This window comes from Oncorhynchus mykiss, chromosome 2, assembly GCF_057628025.1.
Source record: "Oncorhynchus mykiss isolate SJ-2025 chromosome 2, ASM5762802v1, whole genome shotgun sequence".
Classification (NCBI taxonomy): domain Eukaryota; kingdom Metazoa; phylum Chordata; class Actinopteri; order Salmoniformes; family Salmonidae; genus Oncorhynchus; species Oncorhynchus mykiss.
Genome location: NC_143023.1, coordinates 70496812 through 70517771, shown reverse-complemented (window position 1 = coordinate 70517771; position 20960 = coordinate 70496812). Strand labels below are relative to the sequence as shown.

The 20960-nt window shown below is 41.6% G+C and overlaps 1 protein-coding gene and 1 non-coding gene across 4 annotated transcripts in view; both read left to right on the top strand.

Moving 5' to 3' along the window:
- Nucleotides 1–20960, top strand: part of LOC110495228 (N-terminal EF-hand calcium-binding protein 2) — a 150611-nt gene that overhangs the window by 5014 nt on the left and 124637 nt on the right. Inside the window, exons 1-2 of one of the 3 annotated variants that reach the window (XM_021570520.3) lie at nt 1310–2243; nt 6689–6713. In XM_021570520.3, coding sequence (XP_021426195.2) covers nt 1926–2243; nt 6689–6713 — 343 coding nt within the window. In that variant the 5' untranslated portion in view covers nt 1310–1925. Of the gene's footprint in view, nt 1–1309; nt 2244–6688; nt 6714–20960 lie in introns of those variants that run through there. The other 2 variants (XM_090206486.1, XM_090206484.1) reach the window with 2 other exon arrangements.
- Nucleotides 8005–8060, top strand: LOC118944152 (U7 small nuclear RNA). The gene has a single exon (XR_005039462.1). It is a non-coding gene; the product is annotated as a U7 small nuclear RNA (small nuclear RNA).

Sequence of the window (20960 nt, the reverse complement as noted above, 5' to 3'; positions counted from 1 at the left end):
AGCCATAGGAACTGCAAGCAGGTTCCTAAAAAAACGGGTTTCCCTATTTACAGTCCCATTGAAAAATCCTATGACCTTAATTATTTTTTTCCTTGGATGATTTGTCCATGGGGTTTCGCCTGCCAAATCAGTTCTGTTATACTCACAGACATTATTTTAACAGTTTTAACTAATTTCTGGGCCTGAGTAACAGGCAGTTTATTTTGGGCATACATCAAAATACTGCCCCTTAGCCTTAAGAAGTTATTAATTTGATCACTTTTTTATTGCTGTTAGTTTTCCTGCAAAATGCAAAAGTAGTGTATTTGAGGTTTAAAAAGGCTTCTAATGTTTATAATTTCCACATTAATTATAATCCACATAATAATTCAAATTTCCTGTTGCTGCAGGGTTATTTTCCTGCTGTAGAAAACTGATCCTACATCTGTAGTGGAAACACTGGGGCTTGTTATATGGTCAGATTGTTCCTAATACCCCTATCTGGTATGATCTCAAGAGAAGACAGTGAACAGAAGAGGATGAACAGTTCTGACAGAAATGGCATGTGTTGTGATTGTGAATGTCAGTTTGAAACTGAGTAGCAGTTGTGATGTAGTTGAACTGTAATCAGAGCAGACAGATAGATTCTCTAGTGAAAGAGTTCTCATTTCTCCTCTATATGGAAAGCTCATAGCCCTGTGCTAAGGGGCATCACATCCATCTGGGATCTACCACACGAGAAGCCTGTCTATGCTGGGCTGTCTGTAATGGGCTTGTTTTCCTGATCCATGTGGCGAAGCATGGGACTGATAAGGCTCAAGTAACCGAAGTCCTATTGAACCCAACCAGGTCTGACTGGCTGTGCTCTGCTTCAGGCCTTCCTTTGTCAAAGACTGGAGGTGGATGGAAGCACTTCTAGTCCCCTAGGCAAGATGTCCTCTCAGAATGGGTTCTTCCTCAATAACTGCTGTGGACGATTACCATATGCAGAGTTTTTCGCTAGATAAAAATGTCAATAATTATATTTTCATCTTTCTAATGGCAGATAATTCCTCCAAATGATGCTAATACTCTGGGTAGGTTGGGCTAATATAAGGGAAAGACATCTAAACTATAACCACCTCGCTGAAAAGGGCAGGACCAGAGAGCCATTCGATTCACAAAGGTTATCCTGCATGGGCCTTTATAGTAGCACACATCACACAGTAGTAATGAGGGACTTTCCTCAAAATTGAGAGAGGCTCAGATGAAACATGTAGGTGGGGCGTTCTGCGCTCTATGACAAAGCCCAACGTCTCTGATCATCATCATAGAAGTGTTTCATCTAGCAGAGATTATGAATGCAACAGGGGGCACAGTCAATGGCTTGCTGAACAGGGTGACATCACCCCATTCAACCAAGCCACTCAATCCCTCTATTCTAATGGAAAAGTACTAGTGACTTGATCTTTCAATGAAAGTGAACATTTTCCACATCTCATCTGAAAGCAAAAGCGTTCTTACTTTATTTAAGTGGAATGCTGAAGAATGTTAGAGTTAGAGTGTTAAAATGACATCAAATCAACATCTATTCCACGTTGATTCAATGTAATTTAATTAAAATGACGTGGAAACAACATTGATTCAATCAGTGTGCCCAGTGTGGGATACTACTCCATAATTTAATTCAAGGTGCTTAAATCCACCTTGTACAATGTCTCTCAACACTTTGTTACTTTAATGTCTTTACAATAACTTTTACATATACAATACATTATAATATATTTATGGAAGTATATCAGACAAGGTGCTGATAGAAAATTGGCCAAGGCACCAATAGACAATCCGTAACCCTCTGAAAGTCATATTGTGTGTTTTCTGGGACGTTCGGAGGGTCGATGATGATGTAAGAGGAGAGGGAGGGATTGCCCCCATAACGCTCAACATGAACGCTCCGCGGCAAAAGGATGTGTGAGCAAGCAGCGCGCTACTGCAGGGACGGTGTCCACAAACTGCTCCAAAAAGAACAACCGAAACTCCGGGCTCAGGACAGCAAAGAACAACCAAAACCCGTGGCCGAGGAAAGCGAGTCAGCGACGGCTGCACAGTCTGGAAACAGCGGCGCCCAGCCCGGTGGAATTGACGGGCTCGTCCGCTGGATAGTCACCAAGATGAGCGACAACAAAAGCATCTCTACCCGGGAATACGCGAAGGAGGAGGCAGCGGTTGCCCAAGAGCAGTTCTTCGCACCAGAGCCACGGAAAGGCATCTCTGTAATATTGGATGTAGGTATCGCTTACTTACCTGTAGGATTATCAGATATGTTACCTGCAAATTATTCATTGGTATGGTGGCAGAGGTGGAAGAAAGTCCCATTTTAATTCAGTGCACAATTACGCGTAAAGATCATCCCCAATGTTGTGCTAAATTCGTTACATAGCCTCTCTGATTATACACGTATTCACTTTATATTACTTGAAAATAAAGTTTTTCTGTAATCTGTAGGCTATCTGATCCGTGTTTTCCTTAAACGGTGGATGAATTCTAAGCACCATAACCAAATCAAATAGGCTACTCAGAGTTTTTATGGAGATGGCCTTAAAGGTAGACTCAGCGAAACTACTTTGCCACGAGCAGCACCTCAAATATTGGCCGTGTTCGAGAGCATCAAAACCGTTATGTATCATGTGTGACCGATTGCCTGATCTACAAATGATATTGAGTTGTTATTTATGATGCAATGTGATTTGTAGATTAGTCCGCCTTGCCTAGGCGGCTGCATTGTCGAATGTGCCCATTGAGATGCGTGAAATGCAAGACTCTGACACACATTATCTGCGCACGGCTTCATTTCATGCTGTTACAGCGTGGGTTCAGGACATAAACAGCGGAGAATTTAGTTGTTGCGGGAAATTGACCCATTATGCTGTTTACTTTCTGCATGTACCCCATATCGCTTAGTCTACCTGTAATTAAGTGCACCCCATATTGGATTTGGATGGTGCGTATAGGCTATACATCCTAGATATAATATTATCCATGCTCCAAATTGGTATCAATTGGTGTAAATGCTCCTAGATGTGTGCAGTTTGTTACATGGTAGTCTTACTGATGTCCTTTGATGCCACAGCATGCATATACAGTACAGTCCTTTAAATGTTGTCATAATAAATCATCTTATACAGAGCTATAGATTAATATATGACTGATAGTATCCAGCAATTACGCTAGGGGTAGGCGGCTGAAGCTGGTCTCAGCAGTATTCATTTAGTAGGTCAAAGTGTTGCCATAGGATTATTCATCATTGCTTCATAATTATGTGTGCCTGATGCTCCTTCTTCTAGGGATCTACATATTGCATTTAGAGGTAAAACTAATCTGAGAGTCAGAGAAACTAGTTCACTTTTAGACCCAGACCCAGATAAGCTAGGTGATGAAGAAGTGGTGCATGGAAACTCATTAGAATTCTGAAATGAAGACCAGAGGGGTAGAAGTATCCTAGTGTGTGTGTGTGTGTGTTGGGGGGGGGTAGTAAAACAAGAAAAATTCTCCAGGTCCCCACAAAGACAGACTATTTTAGGTTTAGATGTTGGGGTTAGAATTAGGGTTAGGGTTAGAATTAGGGTTAGGTTTAAAGTTAGGGGTTAATGTTAGGGGTAAAGGTTAGGATTAAAAGTAAGGGTAAGGTTTAGGGTTACGGTTAGGGGTTAACAAAAATAGGATTTTGAATGGAAATAAACTGTAGGTCCCCACAAGGATAGTAAAACATATTGTGTGTGTGTGTGTGTGTGTGTGAGTGTGTGTGTGTGTGGTGTGTGTGTGTGTGTGTGTGCGTGCATGTGTGTGTGTGAGGCAGAGAGAGAGAGATTACGGGTGAAATATGGTATTCAATAATATTATTTATTGCTTGGTGTGTGCAATTACATATCTGCCATTAAATAGGATTCCAAGACCATTGTCTAATGGTGTGTGAGTATTGAAAACCCATAGAATTAGAAGACAAACTTCACAGTGGCTGTTCTTTGCACTGTATTTTTATAGCCTTGTTTTTCTCCTCTCTTCTCTCCTCTACACCCCTCCTCCACACAGCAGAGGCATAGATCCATCCATTTGAAATGAGGCAAAAAGATGCAGGAAGAATCCTGCCTCCTCCCTCTCTCTCTCTCTCTCTCTCTGTCTCTCTGTCTCTCTGTCTCTCTGTCTCTACCTGTTCCCACCATTCCGTGCCTCTCCCTTTCTCACACATTTTCTTCCTTCTTGTTTCTCAGCCTCTCATTATTACCTGCTTCTTAATTCTTCCTTCTGCCTTGCATGCTATTCAAGTCTCCATTCAAGTCGCCATCCATCCCCATGACACCATGACATCCCCATTACACCATCCCCATGACACAGCAACTGAAATGACTGCAACACTTAACAAAGAGCTGCAGTTAGTTTCAGAATAAGTTTTTCATAGATATTTCAAAAACTTAAAGCATTGTATTTGTGACAAATCATTCACTAAACCCTAAACCTCAACTAAATCTTGTAATGAATCATGTGGATGTTGAGCAAATTGAGATGACTAAACTGCTTGGTGTAATCCTGGATTGTAAACTGTCATGGTCAAAATATATTGATACAACAGTAGCTAAGATGGGGAGAAGTGTGTCCATATTAAAGCGCTGGTCTACCTTCTTAACAACACTATCAACAAGACAGGTCCGGCCCTAGTTTTGTCGCACCTGGTCTACTGTTCATTCGTGTGGTCAGGTGCCACAAAGAGGGACTTATGAAAATTACAACTGGCTCAAAACAGGGCAGCACGACCGGCCCTTAAAAGTACATGGGGAGCTAACATTAATGACATGCATGTCAATCTCTCATGGCTCAAAGTGGAAGAGAGATTGACTCGTCACTACTTGTTTTTGTAAGAAGTGTGTACCGAGCTGTCTGTTTAAACTACTAGCACACAGCTCGGACACCAATGCATACTCTACAAGACATACCACCAGACACACCTACTTATTCAAAGGTTTTTCTTTATTTTTGTTTACTATTTTCAACATTGTAGAATAACAGTGAAGACATCAAAACTATTAAATATCAGATATGGAATCATGTAGTAACCAAAAAAGTGTTAAACCAATCTAAATATATTTTATATTTGAGATTCTTCAAAGTAGCCACCCTTTGTCTTGATGACAGATTTGCACACTCTTGGCATTCTCTCAACCAGCTTCACCTGGAATGCTTTTCCAACAGTCTTGAAGGAGTTCACACATATGCTGAGCACTTGTTGGTTGCTTTTTTCCTTCACTCTGCGTTCCAACTCATCCCAAAGCATCTATATTAGGTTGAGGTTGGATGATTGTGGAGGCCAGGTCATCTGATGCAGCACTCAATCACTGTACTTTTTGTTCAAATAGCCCTTACACAGCCTGGAGGTGTGTTTTGGGTCATTGTCCTGTTGAAAAACAAATGATATGTCCCACTAAGCGCAAACCAGATGGGATGGCGTATCGCTGCAGAATGCTGTGGTAGCCCTGCTGGTTAACTACTTTAATATACATATAAGTGAATTTGTCCCAATATATTTTGTTCCCAAAAATGGGGGGACTATGTACAAAAGTACTGTCATTTCTAAACTTTTCACCATATGGATGAACATACCCTCAAATTAAAGCTGACAGTCTGCAATTTAACCTCATAGTCATTGTATCATTTCAAATCCAATGTGCTAGAGTTCAGACCTAAAACAACCAAAACATTGTCACTATCCTAGTACTTCTGGAGCTCACTGTATGTTTTCAATCTGAAAAGCAGTGAAATTGGTTCACCTACATTATGTGGCGCTATGCTGTAAGGCCTGACAAATGGATTATCAGACAAGTCCCTTAACACCAGAATGGCAAATGTTATACACACATACCTCTGTCACTTTTATCATTAGTCATGCCCCACTTCTGTTGCTTTAATTGTGGTTTACATTTAGTATGATATGTAATATTTTAATGGGCCCTTTTTTTATAATGTAAGTGAGAAAGGGTCTTTCTGGAGGATATGTACCTGTATTTCTTTACCTCTCCCGTCAATCATCTGCAACCACATAATAATGAAAGCCATTGTGATGTATGGCGTGCTCTCTGAGTCAGTGCCCATTGTCTTTCCCTCAATGGTTTTATATCTCATCTGATGAGCTTTTCCCAATGTCCATTGGACAATTTCTTACCCCCAATTTGTTTTATTAAAACTCTCAAGTGCTCATCAGTCTGGTGAAGGAAATAGATATCAATAATGGCCCAAAATACAAACACCTATACACAGTTGTTTATACTGTTAAAAGGAAACTCCCAAAATGGTTTGCATATCAGCAGTCAAGTTTTCAAGATATTGGACTTTCAAGAAGTAAAGTGGAGTTCCCCTTTTAACCTCGTTCATGCATGAAATGCACTTACCACTTACAAAAGCATAGAAAGAAACACATGAATATATATCCCCCACCAGATATAACAAGGATTTACAGATCATTTATTGGTGTTCTGAACTGGTGTGATTACTGCTTTCCCAGTGACAAACTAAGGATTGGAGTCTGAATCGTGCTATTACACACGAGTGCATAATGTGGTTTTTCACTTACTCTTACCTAGCTATTCACCTTTTGCACCATGTTTGAACATGTTTCATGTTTTTACACTGTTCACGTGGCTTGTCCCTTCACTAATGCAGAGCTTATGTTTTGTCTTAACAGATTTTCCGGAGAGCTGATAAGGATGGTAAGTGTGTTTTGGTTTGTTTAACATATTTGTTATCATGTTGTCCTCTCAGTGAGGCAGCTACTCTGGTCAGTCTTGTGGATTGTTAGTACATTGTTCAATTTCCAGGCTAGCACAGTGTTGTGCGGTTCCAGAGCTTCCCTCATTCCCTCATTCCCTCTGGCACTTGTTTGTCCTGCTGTCGTGTCTTGGAGCCTTTGACAGGATAGAAGAAAAGGAGACAACTTAGAAGGATACGTTTGTATACCAACCAGATGGCCATTTTATTTTCTGATCTGTGTGGTTGCACTGTATCTCTAACTACCTTGTGGAATAGCAATTGTAATTTCACAGCTATATTTTTTTAGTTATCTATTCTGTGTGTATGTTTCTTAGAGACACAGTAGATACACTACAAATATGTTATTAGCTCCTAGTTAAAGAGAATCCTTGTCATTTGATGTATGGAACAAGCTCAGTTTGTGGTATTTTTACTCTCCTCTCCTGGGAAATTTTCTGTGGCTGTTTCAATGAAAGAGCGATGCTAAACACACTGTGCGAGAGGGATAGAGAGGCTGAGAGAGAGAGAGAGAAGAGAGAGAGAGTAGCAAGAGAGAGAGAAAGAGATGGAGATAAATAGGGGATAAGGGAGATAAATGTCAGGGGTCCAACATCGCTCCAAGATCTGCTCTGGTCTTCACAATGGGATCCATGTATGGATCGACTAGGGTCAAGGTTTATTGCCTCTCCCTCTCTGCCCACTTCCAAAAGGGCACCTGCTAAATAAGCCTATATGTCTCCTAGCGTTGACAACACAATTAGCAGTTTGTGTTTTATAGCTGAGCTAACATGCTCCTTTGGCCCAGGAGCTTTTATCATTGCTGCCTCCAGGCGAGCGCCGCCTAACAGGCCCTGATTAGAGGTTCTGATCCTGCTGTGTTATGCTGCTGGGCCCACCGTCATAGAGAGGACCGCATCACAGCCCTTTAAATACGGACGTCCTGTAATGAAACTCTTTCCTGAGAGAAAGAGAGGTATCAGTAATTATAGACAAGTGTGTGGTAATGGAAATGTAATTGTCTTCTTTCTCCCACTCCCAATGCCATGATATGCTCCACTCCCGAAACTGCTCAGGGAGGTTGTGGGGGCGGGAGGTGGGGTGGGGTGGGGGGATGTTTCCCATCCAGCATTAAAGGAGGTAGCTGTAACAGCACACATGAAAAAATACTACAGTTTGCTATAGACTACTACAGTACTTACTGTAGAATTCTGTTGTAAACTGTAGTACCTACCTACCTACGTACAGATGATGGAAAATTTGCTCTTTGAGTAGTTTGTCCAGTTGGTTTCCTCAAGGAGAAAGCCCCCACTGCTATGTCAAAGATAATAAATCCAAAACGCTATAGTAAATACTACAGTAATATCTGCAAAAAATTACTACACAGTAAATATTATAGTATAATACAGTATGCAAAAATACTACAGTAATTCCAGTAATTATACCATAGTATACTATAGTATTTTTTCATTTTGGAGCACTGCTAGTTTGTATGAGAGTGTAAGCATGTGTACCTGATTAGTGATTACCTTGCCTTGGTCATTGTGGATCTATTACTCCGTTTTTGGAACTGGCTTGCAGTGAGTTATCCACTGCCTATTGTATAATATGCAACTTTCATGACTGCTCAGGGTACAAGTTTTCAGAAATGTTATTTTATTGAAGCACAATGAGGAAATATTTGCAGATTTCAGCCTTTGTGAGTAAGACCTTTAAACAGGTAAACATTCACAAGGCCAGACTGATTACCAGGACGCATTCTCAGAGTATGCACTGACCAGCTAGCAGGTTTCTTCACACATTTTCAACCTCTCCCTGACCCAGGCTATAATATCCATTTGTTTCAAGCAGACCACCATAGTCCCCGTGCCTAAGACAGCCAAAAAAGCCTCTCCCTCAATGTCAGCAAGACAAAGGAGCTGATCGTGGACTACAGAAAATGGAGGGCATATTATAACCCCATTCACATCGACAGGGCTGTAGTGGAGACGGATGAGAGCTTCAAGTTCCTGTATCCATATCACTAAGGACCTATCATGGTCAAACACACCAACATGGCTGTAAAGAGGTCACAACAATGCCCCTTCCACCTCAGGGCTTCTATACCAGGCAGTGTCAGAGGAAGGCCACCCAAGTCACAGTCTGTTCTCTCTGCTACAGCACGGCAAGCTGTACCAGAGCACCAGGTCTGGGACCAAAAGGCTCCTGAACAGCTTCTACCCCAAAGCCATAAGACTTTTGAACAGTTATTTAAATGGCTACCCAGACTTTCTGCTTTTCACCCCTTACTGTACCTACATGTGCATAGTACAGTACTTCAATCAATCACCTAACCAAGCCTACATGTACATATTACCTCAATCAATCACCCCAACTACCTCGTACCCCAGTACACTGACTCAGTACAAGTACTCCTTGTATATAACCTGTATGTAGCCTTGTTATTGTTGTTTATTGTGTTATTTTATTGTGTTACTATTTTATTTTGATCTATTTGTTCATTTTCATACTTTTTAACTGCATTGATGGGAAAGGGCACATAAATAAGCATTACACTGAAAAAATGACATTTTTATTGGTCACATACACATATTTAGCAGATGTTATTGCACGAGTAGCGAAATCAAATCAAATCAAATGTATTTATATAGCCCTTCGTACATCAGCTGATATCTCAAAGTGCTGTACAGAAACCCAGCCTAAAACCCCAAACAGCAAGCAATGCAGGTGTAGAAGCACGGTGGCTAGGAAAAACTCCCTAGAAAGGCCAAAACCTAGGAAGAAACCTAGAGAGGAACCAGGCTATGTGGTGTGCCCAGTGCTCTTCTGGCTGTGCCGGGTGGAGATTATAACAGAACATGGTCAAGATGTTCAAATGTTCATAAATGACCAGCATGGTCGAATAATAATAAGGCAGATCAGTTGAAACTGGAGCAGCAGCACAGTCAGGTGGACTGGGGACAGCAAGGAGTCATCATGTCAGGTATTCCTGGGGCATGGTCCTAGGGCTCAGGTCCTCCGAGAGAGAGAAAGAAAGAGAGAATTAGAGAGAGCATATGTGGGATGGTCAGTCCTCTTCTGGCTGTGACGGGTGGAGATTATAACAGAACATGGCCAAGATGTTCAAATGTTCATAAATGACCAGCATGGTCGAATAATAATAAGGCAGAACAGTTGAAACTGGAGCAGCAGCACGGCCAGGTGGACTGGGGACAGCAAGGAGTCATCATGTCAGGTAGTCCTGGGGCATGGTCCTAGGGCTCAGGTCCTCCGAGAGAGAGAAAGAGAGAAGGAGAGAATTAGAGAACGCACACTTATAGGACAGGAGAATAGGACAGGAGAAGTACTCCAGATATAACAAACTGACCCTAGCCCACCGACACATAAACTACTGCAGCATAAATACTGGAGGCTGAGACAGGAGGGGTCAGGAGACACTGTGACCCCATCTGAGGACACCCCCGGACAGGGCCAAACAGGAAGGATATAACCCCACCCACTTTGCCAAAGCACAGCCCCCACACCACTAGAGGGATATCTTCAACCACCAACTTACCATCCTGAGACAAGGCTGAGTATAGCCCACAAAGACCTCCGCCACGGCACAACCCAAGGGGGTGGTGGGGGGGGGGGGGGGGCGCCAACCCAGACAGGATGACCACATCAGTGAATCAACCCACTCAGGTGACGCACCCCCTCCAGGGACGGCATGAGAGAGCCCCAGTAAGCCAGTGACTCAGCCCCTGTAATAGGGTTAGAGGCAGAGAATCCCAGTGGAAAGAGGGGAACCGGCCAGGCAGAGACAGCAAGGGCGGTTCGTTGCTCCAGAGCCTTTCCGTTCACCCTCCCACTCCTGGGCCAGACTACACTCAATCATATGACCCACTGAAGAGATGAGTCTTCAGTAGAGACTTAAAGGTTGATACCGAGTTTGCGTCTCTGACATGGGTAGGCAGACCGTTCCATAAAAATTGAGCTCTATAGGAGAAAGCCCTGCCTCCAGCTGTTTGCTTAGAAATTCTAGGGACAATTAGGAGGCCTGCGTCTTGTGACCTTAGCGTACGTGTAGGTATGTACGGCAGGACCAAATCAGAGAGATAGGTAGGAGCAAGCCGATGTAATGCTTTGTAGGTTAGCAGTAAAACCTTGAAATCAGCCCTTGCTTTGACAGGAAGCCAGTGAAGAGAGGCTAGCACTGGAGTAATATGATCCATTTTTTTGGTTCTAGTCAGGATTCTAGCAGCCGTATTTAGCACTAACTGAAGTTTATTTAGTGCTTCAACAATACACACAAATCGAAAAGTAAAAGAATGGAATTAAGAAATATAGGACGAGCAATGTCGGAGTGGCATTGACTAAACTACAGTAGAATAGAATGAAGTATATACTGTACATACAGTTGAAGTCGGAAGTTTCAACTCAGTTTTTCACAATTCCTGACATTTAATCATAGTAAAAAAATTCCCTGAATTTGGTCAGTTAGGATCACCACTTTATTTTAAGAATATGAAATGTCAGAATAATAGCAGAGAGAATTATTTATTTCAGCTTTTATTTCTTTCATCTCATTCCCAGTGGGTTAGAGGTTTACATACACTCAATTAGTATTTGGTAGCATTGTCTTTAAATTGTTTAACTTGGGTCAAACGTTTCGGGTAGCCTTCCACAAGCTTCCCACAATAAATTGGGTGAATTTTGGCCCATTCCTCTTGACAGAGCTGGTGTAACTGAGTCAGGCTTGTAGGCCTCCTTGCTCGCACACGCTTTTTCAGTTCTGCCCACACATTTTCTATAGGATTGAGGTCAGGGCTTTGTGATGGCCACTCCAATACCTTGACTTTGTTGTCCTTAAGCCATTTTGCCACAACTTTGGAAGTATGCTTGGGGTCAATGTCCATTTGGAAGACCCATTTGCGACCAAGCTTTAACTTCTTGACTGATGTCTTGAGATGTTGCTTCAATATATCCATGTAATTTTTCTTCTCGTGATGCCATCTATTTTGTGAAGTGCACCAGTCCCTCCTGCAGCAAAGCACCCTCACAACATGATGCTGCCAACCCCGTGCTACACAGTTGGGAAGGGGTTCTTCGGCTTGCAAGCCTCCACCTTTTCCCTCCAAACATACCGATGGTCATTATGGCCAAACAGTTCTATTTTTGTTTTATCAGACCAGAGGACATTTCTCCAAAAAATACAATCTTTGTCCCCATGTGCAGTTGCAAACCAACTTTTTTATGCCGGTTTTGGAGCAGGGGCTTCTTCCTTGCTGTGCGACCTTTCAGGTTATGTCGATATTGGACTCGTTTTACTGTGGATAAATATACTTTTGTTCCTGTTTCCTCCAGCATCTTCACAAGGTCCTTTGCTGTTGTTCTGGGATTGATTTGCACTTTTCGCACTAATGTACGTTCATCTCCTTCCTGAGCGATATGACGGCTGCGTGGTCCCATGGTGTTTATACTTGCATACTATTGTTTGTACAGATGGACGTGGTACCTTCAGGCGTTTGGAAATTGCTCCCAAGGATGAACCAGACTTGTGGAGGTCTCCAATTGTTATTCTGAGGTCTTGGCTGATTTCTTTTTATTTTCCCATGATGTCAAGCAAAGAGGCACTGAGTTTGAAATACATCCGCAGGTACACCTCCAATTTACTCAAATGATGTCAATTAGCCTATCAGAAGTTTCTAAAGCCGTAACAATTTTCTGGAATTTTCCAAGCTGTTAAAAGGCACAGTCAACTTAGTGTATGTAAACTTCTGACCCACTGGAATTGTGATACAGTGAATTATAAGTGAAATAATCTGTCTGTAAACAATTGTTGGAAAAATTATTTGTGTCATGCACAAAGTAGATATCCTATCCGACTTGCCAAAACTATAGTTTGTTAACAAGAAATTTGTGGATTGGTTGAAAAAGGAATTTGAATGACTACAACCTAAGTGTGTGTAAACTTCTGATTTAAACTGTATGAGATGAGTAAAGCAGTATGTTAACATTATTAAAGTGACTAGCGTAAAATCTACACTTGTTTCATTCGGCGCATGTGTAACGGGAGTCGTCGTCTAAAGAAGAGGAATCGGACCAAAGAGCAGCGTGGTAAGTGTTCATGACTTTTTATTGTAACTGAACACTATAACAAAATAACAAAGAGAAATAAACGAAACAGTCCTGTCAGGTGCAGTAAACACTAAACAGAAAATAACTACCCACAAAAACTATGTGGGAAAAATCTACCTAAGTATGGTTCCCAATCAGAGATGACGACAGACAGGTGTCCCTGATTGAGAACCATACCCGGCCAAAACAAAGAAATACAAAAACGTAGAAAAAGGAACATAGAATGCCCAACATGTGTGACAGCATGTTACAAATACAATTTGATTTGAGTCACTAGATTTATTGTTGAAGTAATTATCTTTCTGATTCCTGGTGTTGCCTTAGGTTTCAGTTTGAGTGGAATGTTTGCTACATACTGACAGGGTGAACATGACTAGTCATTGGCTAGTATAACTGTGTGTTGTTGTGTTTTGCCTCTCAGCATTTTGTCTCCTCTCGCCTGGACAGATCTGTGAGGCAGATCACTTTGCTGACGGAGTGGAGGCAAGTGGTCTGCCTCAAAGTGCCTGGCGACTGACATTGTAATGAGAGAGCGATGGTGAGAGAGAGGATAAAGATGGAGAGGGGAAAATGAAGAGAATGGGTGAGAGAAGGGAAGAGAGAGAGTGAGAAGGAAAATACATTGGAGAGGGGAGAGAAGCCTTGCGGGGAGGATTCGCATAAAGGTTTCAGCTTGCCCTATTTTCTTCTCCTTCTCTCTGGGGGTACACTGCAGGGAAAGTACCTTTCACAACCCAACAGAGGTAAACATGAGTCTGACCCGCTAATCCAACATTTCCTTCTCTGCTATAATGCTCTTTTTGTTCCCCTCTTATTCCAGTATTTTGTGTCTTATGCCTGTGGTGAGCTCTCAGGAGTGTTGACCGTGTTGCTTAGATAACGGCAGTTGTTCTATTTCCTGCCTACTGATAGATATGGGCCCATAGACTAAGTCCTCTATCGTCTATCCCAGCTGTAATGGACCCTGCACAGCGTGCTAACAGAGGTGACTTTGAAATTCTGCTCCATATGTGTCACCTCACTGCAGGGTAGGCTGATCCCTTTTGCCCTCATCACAGCGCTGGCTTTTCCTGGTTTTCCCTGACTTTCCCTGGCCACAGATAGGACAGGAGTCAGGACAGGAGTCAGGACAGGAGTCAGGACAGAGGCTGGGGAGCTTCACGGGGCAGCTGGAAGCTGATGAGGCATGAACAGATATAACTGCTGCTGCTACTCTCCTCTTCGCCCTGTCCTGTCCTCTGTTCAGCATCATCTATTATTCAGGGGCCTCTGCCTTGGCATTTCTGACATTCTACTCAAAGTTGGAACATCATTTGAACCAGGGCAGTCGCCAATGTCAGGAAAGGACAGTGTACGTACACACACACACCCATGCATTTCCACCTCATCCATTTTCCTCTTTCTCTCTCTGTCTATCTGCCTCTCTCTTGCTCCCTTACTCACTCTGTCTGTTCCTCTCACTTTTCTCTCTCTCTCAAAATTACCATATTGTGTACTGTATACATGAAGACACACACACACTCACTCACTCACTCACTCACTCACTCACTCACTCACTCACTCACTCACTCACTCACTCACTCACTCACTCACACTCACACACTCACACACTCTCTCTCTCGCTCTCTCTCTCTCTCTCTCTCGCTCTCTCTCTCTCTGTCACTCTCTTTCTCTAAGTGACTTTCCCTTGTGTTTTTTCATCATCCCTGTGTGAATACCTGTCAGACACGTGTCCTCCCGGCAGGATAGTGCCTGTCTGTCTGATACCTGGTGCCCTTGTTCCTTTCTTTTTGGGTTTAATTATTGTTTTTGATGCTCCATAGATTTCTGACTCATTTAGCTTGAAGTAATTATCACTCACGGTGATAAGGAGACAACAGGCATTTAGGGACGTTTCTTTATCCAAGATTCTCTACAAATGCGTACACAGGGATTTTAGTGTTGGGCTAGGGTAAAGGGTAATGGCGTGGTAATGGTGATTGGTTGACCTAAATGAGCAGCATTACTGCCACAAACACTTGTAAACATGTGTTCCTCTAACTGCCCCCCAGAGTTTGTCAGCCTGTCCCAACCTTGCTAATTTATTTTTTTAACCTGCAGCCAGGCCAGGGAGAGGAGAGGGCTGGGGAGAAGAGCAAGAGGAGACTGGAAGAGAAAGGTGCTCATGGTTTATTCAGCATCAACACCAGCATGATAGAACCTGCTCACTAACTTTAAGCCTCAGATAGGCTATTCTATTCCCCAGACCAGACCAGGCCAACAAGAAACACCAGCTTTAATATATATAAAAAACAGTTTAGGGAAACTACAGTGCCCTCCTGCCAGCAGGAGCCTGTAACACATTACTTTGAAAATGTTTTTTTAAGTTAAGCTTTACTGAAGCGACACAAAAGTGCATTAGTCACTCCCTACAGGCCGGCATGCTAGCTAGTACAGGACATGTTCTCTGCAGGAGAGTACAGGGAGGGTAGGATAGGAGGTCTAATTAACTCCGAACTGGCTGCTCTCATTACAATTTTCTTATTTTATTAAGTACAGACACATTCAGTTATACCACTAGTTCTTGCTGTGTATTTCAGCAGTCTCATAATTACTGATATCCTCACTCAAAACTGTGCCATCTGTATTTAATAACCAAAAGTGCTCAACTACAGTACCTGAATCCAAATGATACAGAATAGACCATCTCTCCCAACAAGCTCTCACATTCTCACTGCAAAATTAAACGTTCATCCACATATTAACTCATTAACCTGGGGCACCATGGGAAAGTTTTAGCTTTATTGAGTTTCTATTTCCCAAATTAACTCAAAGAATATCAGAATATAAATATTTCAACAGTCGCTAATTAATCAGTTACCTTGACAGTCTCGTTCTGAACGTCGCATAATCCGGGAATCTGCACAAACCCGAGTCTCACCAATGAGTCCGTACCACACCAATTGAGTTGATTATTTATTTACTAACAAGCTAAAATTATAATATAAGATACACATACACAAACACACAGTCTAGGCTATTGATTAGAACTTAGTACAATGAAACAGCTCCCTCGTGGGCCAACACAAAATGGGGATTTCAAAAGAAAAGAAAAGGAGAGCGCGAGAGAAAAATACACTTTTGGTGCATTTGTCAGTTATGCTTATTTTAACCCTTGCCCTCAACTGCCGCTCTTATTGGTCAGAATATAATGATGTAATTATGTGTTGAAGTTCTCCGATGGGGGTCTCTGCGTGGACAGTTTTGGCTTCTCGGATGACACACTTCTCTGGTTACAGGTTTAACTCTCTCTTCCCTTGTCTTCAACCTCGTGTTGTGGGGTTTTTTGGGGTTGCTGACTACTCAGACCTTGGCTGCAGCTCAGGTCACATAGTCTGAATGTAAATTCTTAACTCACATGTTTTATTCCCCTTCGGGTCAGAAGTGGGCGTTTCCGCTTTAAGGGCAATTCTCTGGGCGTACCAAGTTACGAGGCAAGGTCTGGATTTTACTCAGATCCAATTTAGACAACTAACTTCACATTTCGTCTTTACAAAAGCATTCTCTTTGATCTGAACATTTTCCACACAATCGTACAATATGCAAACATCCAGCATATACTAGGAAAACTCTAAATTTACAATGTTTTCGTTATAACGTCATCCTTTAACTATTAATAACATAACAAAAACGACATTCATTTTCATATTCCATCTATCGTCATTACCACCATTGTGGCTGACAAAACCTATTATCCCAAAATCCATTTATTGCATGTTAATAATGTTCTGAGGCCAGTTATCCATAGTGAGAGGACAAATTAATTGTCTGCTGCCTCCGATTTACAATGGATGTGAGGTGTCATAAAACTCCCCCATCTCTATACCTCTCGATCTCTTCCTCTCTGGTGGGTGTGAGAGATCTCTCTGTAGGATTGTGGTCCACCTTAACCTGACCCGAGCAGGCAAGTCATGACAACATTGTGGTGCTGAAACTTGAAGCAGCAGCCACGGCACAATCAATTTGAAACTGACAGCTCATGGTGCTGATAGTAGTCAAAATGTATTTAAACCGTCTTCAGTTTAATTAGACTTTACTAACAACAAGAGAGCTTTTTGTTGGAGACTGTTTATTCCTATATAGGCCTTTTCTGTAGTCAAATGACTAGCGGCCTCATGGGTGGAATGTTATTCCTATTTTTCATAATTTCATAATTAATAATAAATTATTTTTAAACTTCAGAAAATCTGGTGTTTCTATGTCAAACGGTTTTGTTACATTTCAGCCTCCTGTGATGTATATAAAGTGTATTATTTGGATGCAAACTCAAAATGTAATACATTTCAACTCTATATCTGAAATGGTACATTTATTTCTCTATTTTGTTTTGCTCATAACCATGTGTGTGAGGTGTATACTTTGGTTTCAAAGAAGCTTTGTTTAACACACACTCTGTGTGATCCTGATTTAGCCCACTGCAGTAAATGGTTAAGAAATAAAAGGTGCCTGTTTGACAGACAAAATTTGGCTATGGGCTGCTATAGCTATATATAGATGTGTCAGTCAGTTCCTCCACCCACCTTGCACTCTTTAAATTGCCGACCTCCGTGTTAGCGAAGGGCTGTTGAGTTAAAATCAAAACTCAAATGGCAAAAAGCAAACCGATCTGATTATGTAGAGTGATCAATAACAGAGCTTTGGTCCGCGATGCTTTATACTTAGAAACAAGCTTTAAAATACCCTGAAAAGACGTGACTTGTTTCTTTGAAATTCAGAGGCTGAGCTACAACCTTCTATAGCCGAGAAGACAAGAAATGTGCTTGTGAAGTAGTCGAATTCTGTCACTATCAATTGATTAAGCTATTCACTTTCTGTCCAATAGAAGATGTTTAAACCCAGAGGTTAAAGCTTACATTGCTCTGCGTCGATAGGCCTACAGTACTCTGTCTGGGGTGGCAAGGTAGGCCTAACTTTTGAAAGTGCCATGCTCAGATTCCTAATTATTTGCAAACAGGGACAGTTTCGTTGCAAACAAGAAACATTGATTTGGCAATGGAGAAAGATGATGAGATGAACACATAACACCTATCTCTCTGTCCATACTTAGCCTGTAATTTCAGTCATTTGTGTGGTACTAAAAAGGATTCTGCTAATATGTAAAATGACATAGAATTGCATGAAATGTTTTTAAAAGGCAATATTTTTCTCCGACCTGCAAATACGATGATAGATTCTTGCAATACTTTTACTTTAAAGGAGATCGTTCCACCCCTACTCTTGTCCACGGTGTTCTGCAAATGCACAACCTTCTGGCCCACAGCCCTGTGTGCTATCAAAATTCCTGCGTTGCCATGTAATGCTTACAGGAGGAATGGCTCTGGTCTGTCCAAAAAGTGAGGGTAAACGGTAGACATGTTCTCTGCTATCCACTTTGTTTTAATTATTATTTGGGGTATAGGGGAGGGTCACTTCTTTTTCTTTTCAAGCGTTCCAGGAGGGTTTATGCGTACTATACATAGATATGGATTTAGTACTGTAGATATGTGGAAGTGGTTGGAGTAGGGGCCTGAAGGCACACAGTGTGTCGTGAAATCTGTGAATGTATTGTAATGATTTTAAAATTGTATTAACTGCCTTAATTTTGCTGGACCCCAGGAAGAGGAGCTGCTGCTTTGGCAGCAGCTAATGGGGACCATTTATACATACAAATACGAATACAAAAGTGTTTGAAAATGGTTTTGGCAACTGCAGATCTGTCGCACTACCTAATCCCAGGAGTCCTTGGCTAATTAAAACACTTTTTGGGCCTCAAGCAAAGAGCTTTGGGTTTGTTCCCATTTTCAATTGTTATGTTCCCCCCCGCCCACCCCACCCTCTCTCCTCAGTACTCTATCCAGATTAATTAGGTTTGGCCAAAAGTTCATAAAGAATTATGCCAATAATGTTTTTTGATCATTTCTCCCAGAAAAAGCAGAGTAGAGGTATTAAATAATGTAATCAGAATTGTTTGGGTGACAATGGTACTGGAGGGTGTGTTTCTGACTTTCCTCCAAAGGTGTCTGCCTCAATAGTGTGTGATTGTGTACCGCAGTTCGAGGCGTTATTGCATGTGGGCAGTCCTCGAGCATCTCTGCATGTGGCTTGTGTTTAAGTAACGCTTTTGATATTCTGGATTTCCCCTGATTGTCTATGCGATTAAAATGTGGGTCAAGAGGGAAATAAAAGTATTATCAGAGTTTTTTGTTTAGGATATGCCATCATTGTAGTATAATTAATGTACAATGTTTTATCTTAAAATGTACACTACCATTCAAAAGTTTGGGGTCACTTAGAAATGTCCTTGTTTTTCATGAAAACATACATGAAATTAGTTGCAAAATGAACAGGAAATATAGTCAAGCCGTTGACAAGGTTATAAATAATGATTTTTAATTGAAATAATAATTGTGTCCTTCAAACCTTGCTTTCGTCAAAGAATCCTCCATTTGCAGAAATTACAGCCTTGCAGACCTTTGGCATTCTAGTTGTCAATTTGTTGAGGTAATCTGAAGAGATTTCACCCCATTCTTCCTGAAGCCCCTCCCACAAGTTGGATTGGCTTCATGGGCACTTCTTACGTACCATGCGGTCAAGCTGCTCCCACAACAGCTCAATAGGGTTGAGATCCGGTGACTGTGCTGGCCACTCCATTATAGATAGAATACCAGTTGACTGCTTCTTCCCTAAATAGCTCTTGCATAGTTTGGAGCTATGCTTTACGCCATTGTCCTGTTGTAGAAGGAAATTGTCTCCAATTAAGCGCCATTCACAGGGTATGGCATGGCATTGCAAAATGGAGTGATAGCATTCCTTCTTCAAGATCCCTTTTACCCTGTACAAATCTCCCACTTTACCACCACCAAAGCTCTCCCAGACTATCACATTGCCTTCACCATGCTTGACAGATAGCGTCAAGCACTCCTCCAGCATATTTACATGTTTTCTGCATCTCACGACTGTTCTTCTTTGTGATCCGAACACCTCAAACTTAGATTCGTCGGTCCATAACATTTTTTGTCCAATCTTCCTCTGTCCAGTGTCTGTGTTCTTTTTAATCTTTTATTTTTATTGGCCAGTCTGAGATACGGCTTTGTCTTTGCAACTCTGCCTAGAAGGCCAGCATCCCGCAGTCGCCTCTTCACTGTTGACGTTGAGACTGGTGTTTTGTGGGTACTATTTAACGAAGCCGCCAGTTGAGGACTTGTGAGGCATTTGTAGACACTCTAATGTACTTGTGCTCTTGCTCAGTTGTGCACCGGGGCCTCCCACTCCTCTTTCTATTCAGGTTAGAGACAGTTTGCTCTGTTCTGTGAAGGGAGTAGTACACAGCATGGTACGAGATCTTCAGTTTCTTGGCAATTTCTCGCATGGAATAGCCTTAATTTCTCAGAACAAGAATAGACTGATGAGTTTCCAAAGAAAGGTCTTTGTTTCTGGCCATTTTGAGCCTGTAATCGAACCCACAAATTCTAATGCTCCAGATTCTCAACTAGTCTAAAGAAGGCCAGTTTTATTACTTCTTTAATCAGAACAATAGTTTTCAGCTGTGCTAACATAATTGCAAAATGGTTTTCTAATGATCAATTAGCCTTTTAAAATTATAAACTTGGATGAGCTAACACAACGTGCCATTGGAATACAGGAGTGATAGTTGCTGATAATGGGCCTCTGTACACCTATGTAGATATTCCATAATACATCAGCTGTTTCCAGCTAAAATAGTCATTTACAACATTAACAATGTCTACACTGTATTTCGGATCAATTTGATGTTATTTTAAAAATTTGCTTTTCTTTCAAAACAAGGAAATGTCTAAGTGATCCCAAACTTTTGAATGGTAGTGTGTGTGTAATCTGATGCGTTGGATAGCAGATGTAACACATACAGCACCTTCAGAAAGTATTCAGACCCCTTCACTTTTTCCACATTTTGTTACATTACAGCCTTATTATGACAATGGAATAAAAAATATTATGTCACATTTACGTAAGTATTTAGACCCTTTACTCAGTAATTTGCTGAAGCACCTTTGGCAGCGATTACAGCCCTGAGTCTCCTTGGGTATGACGCT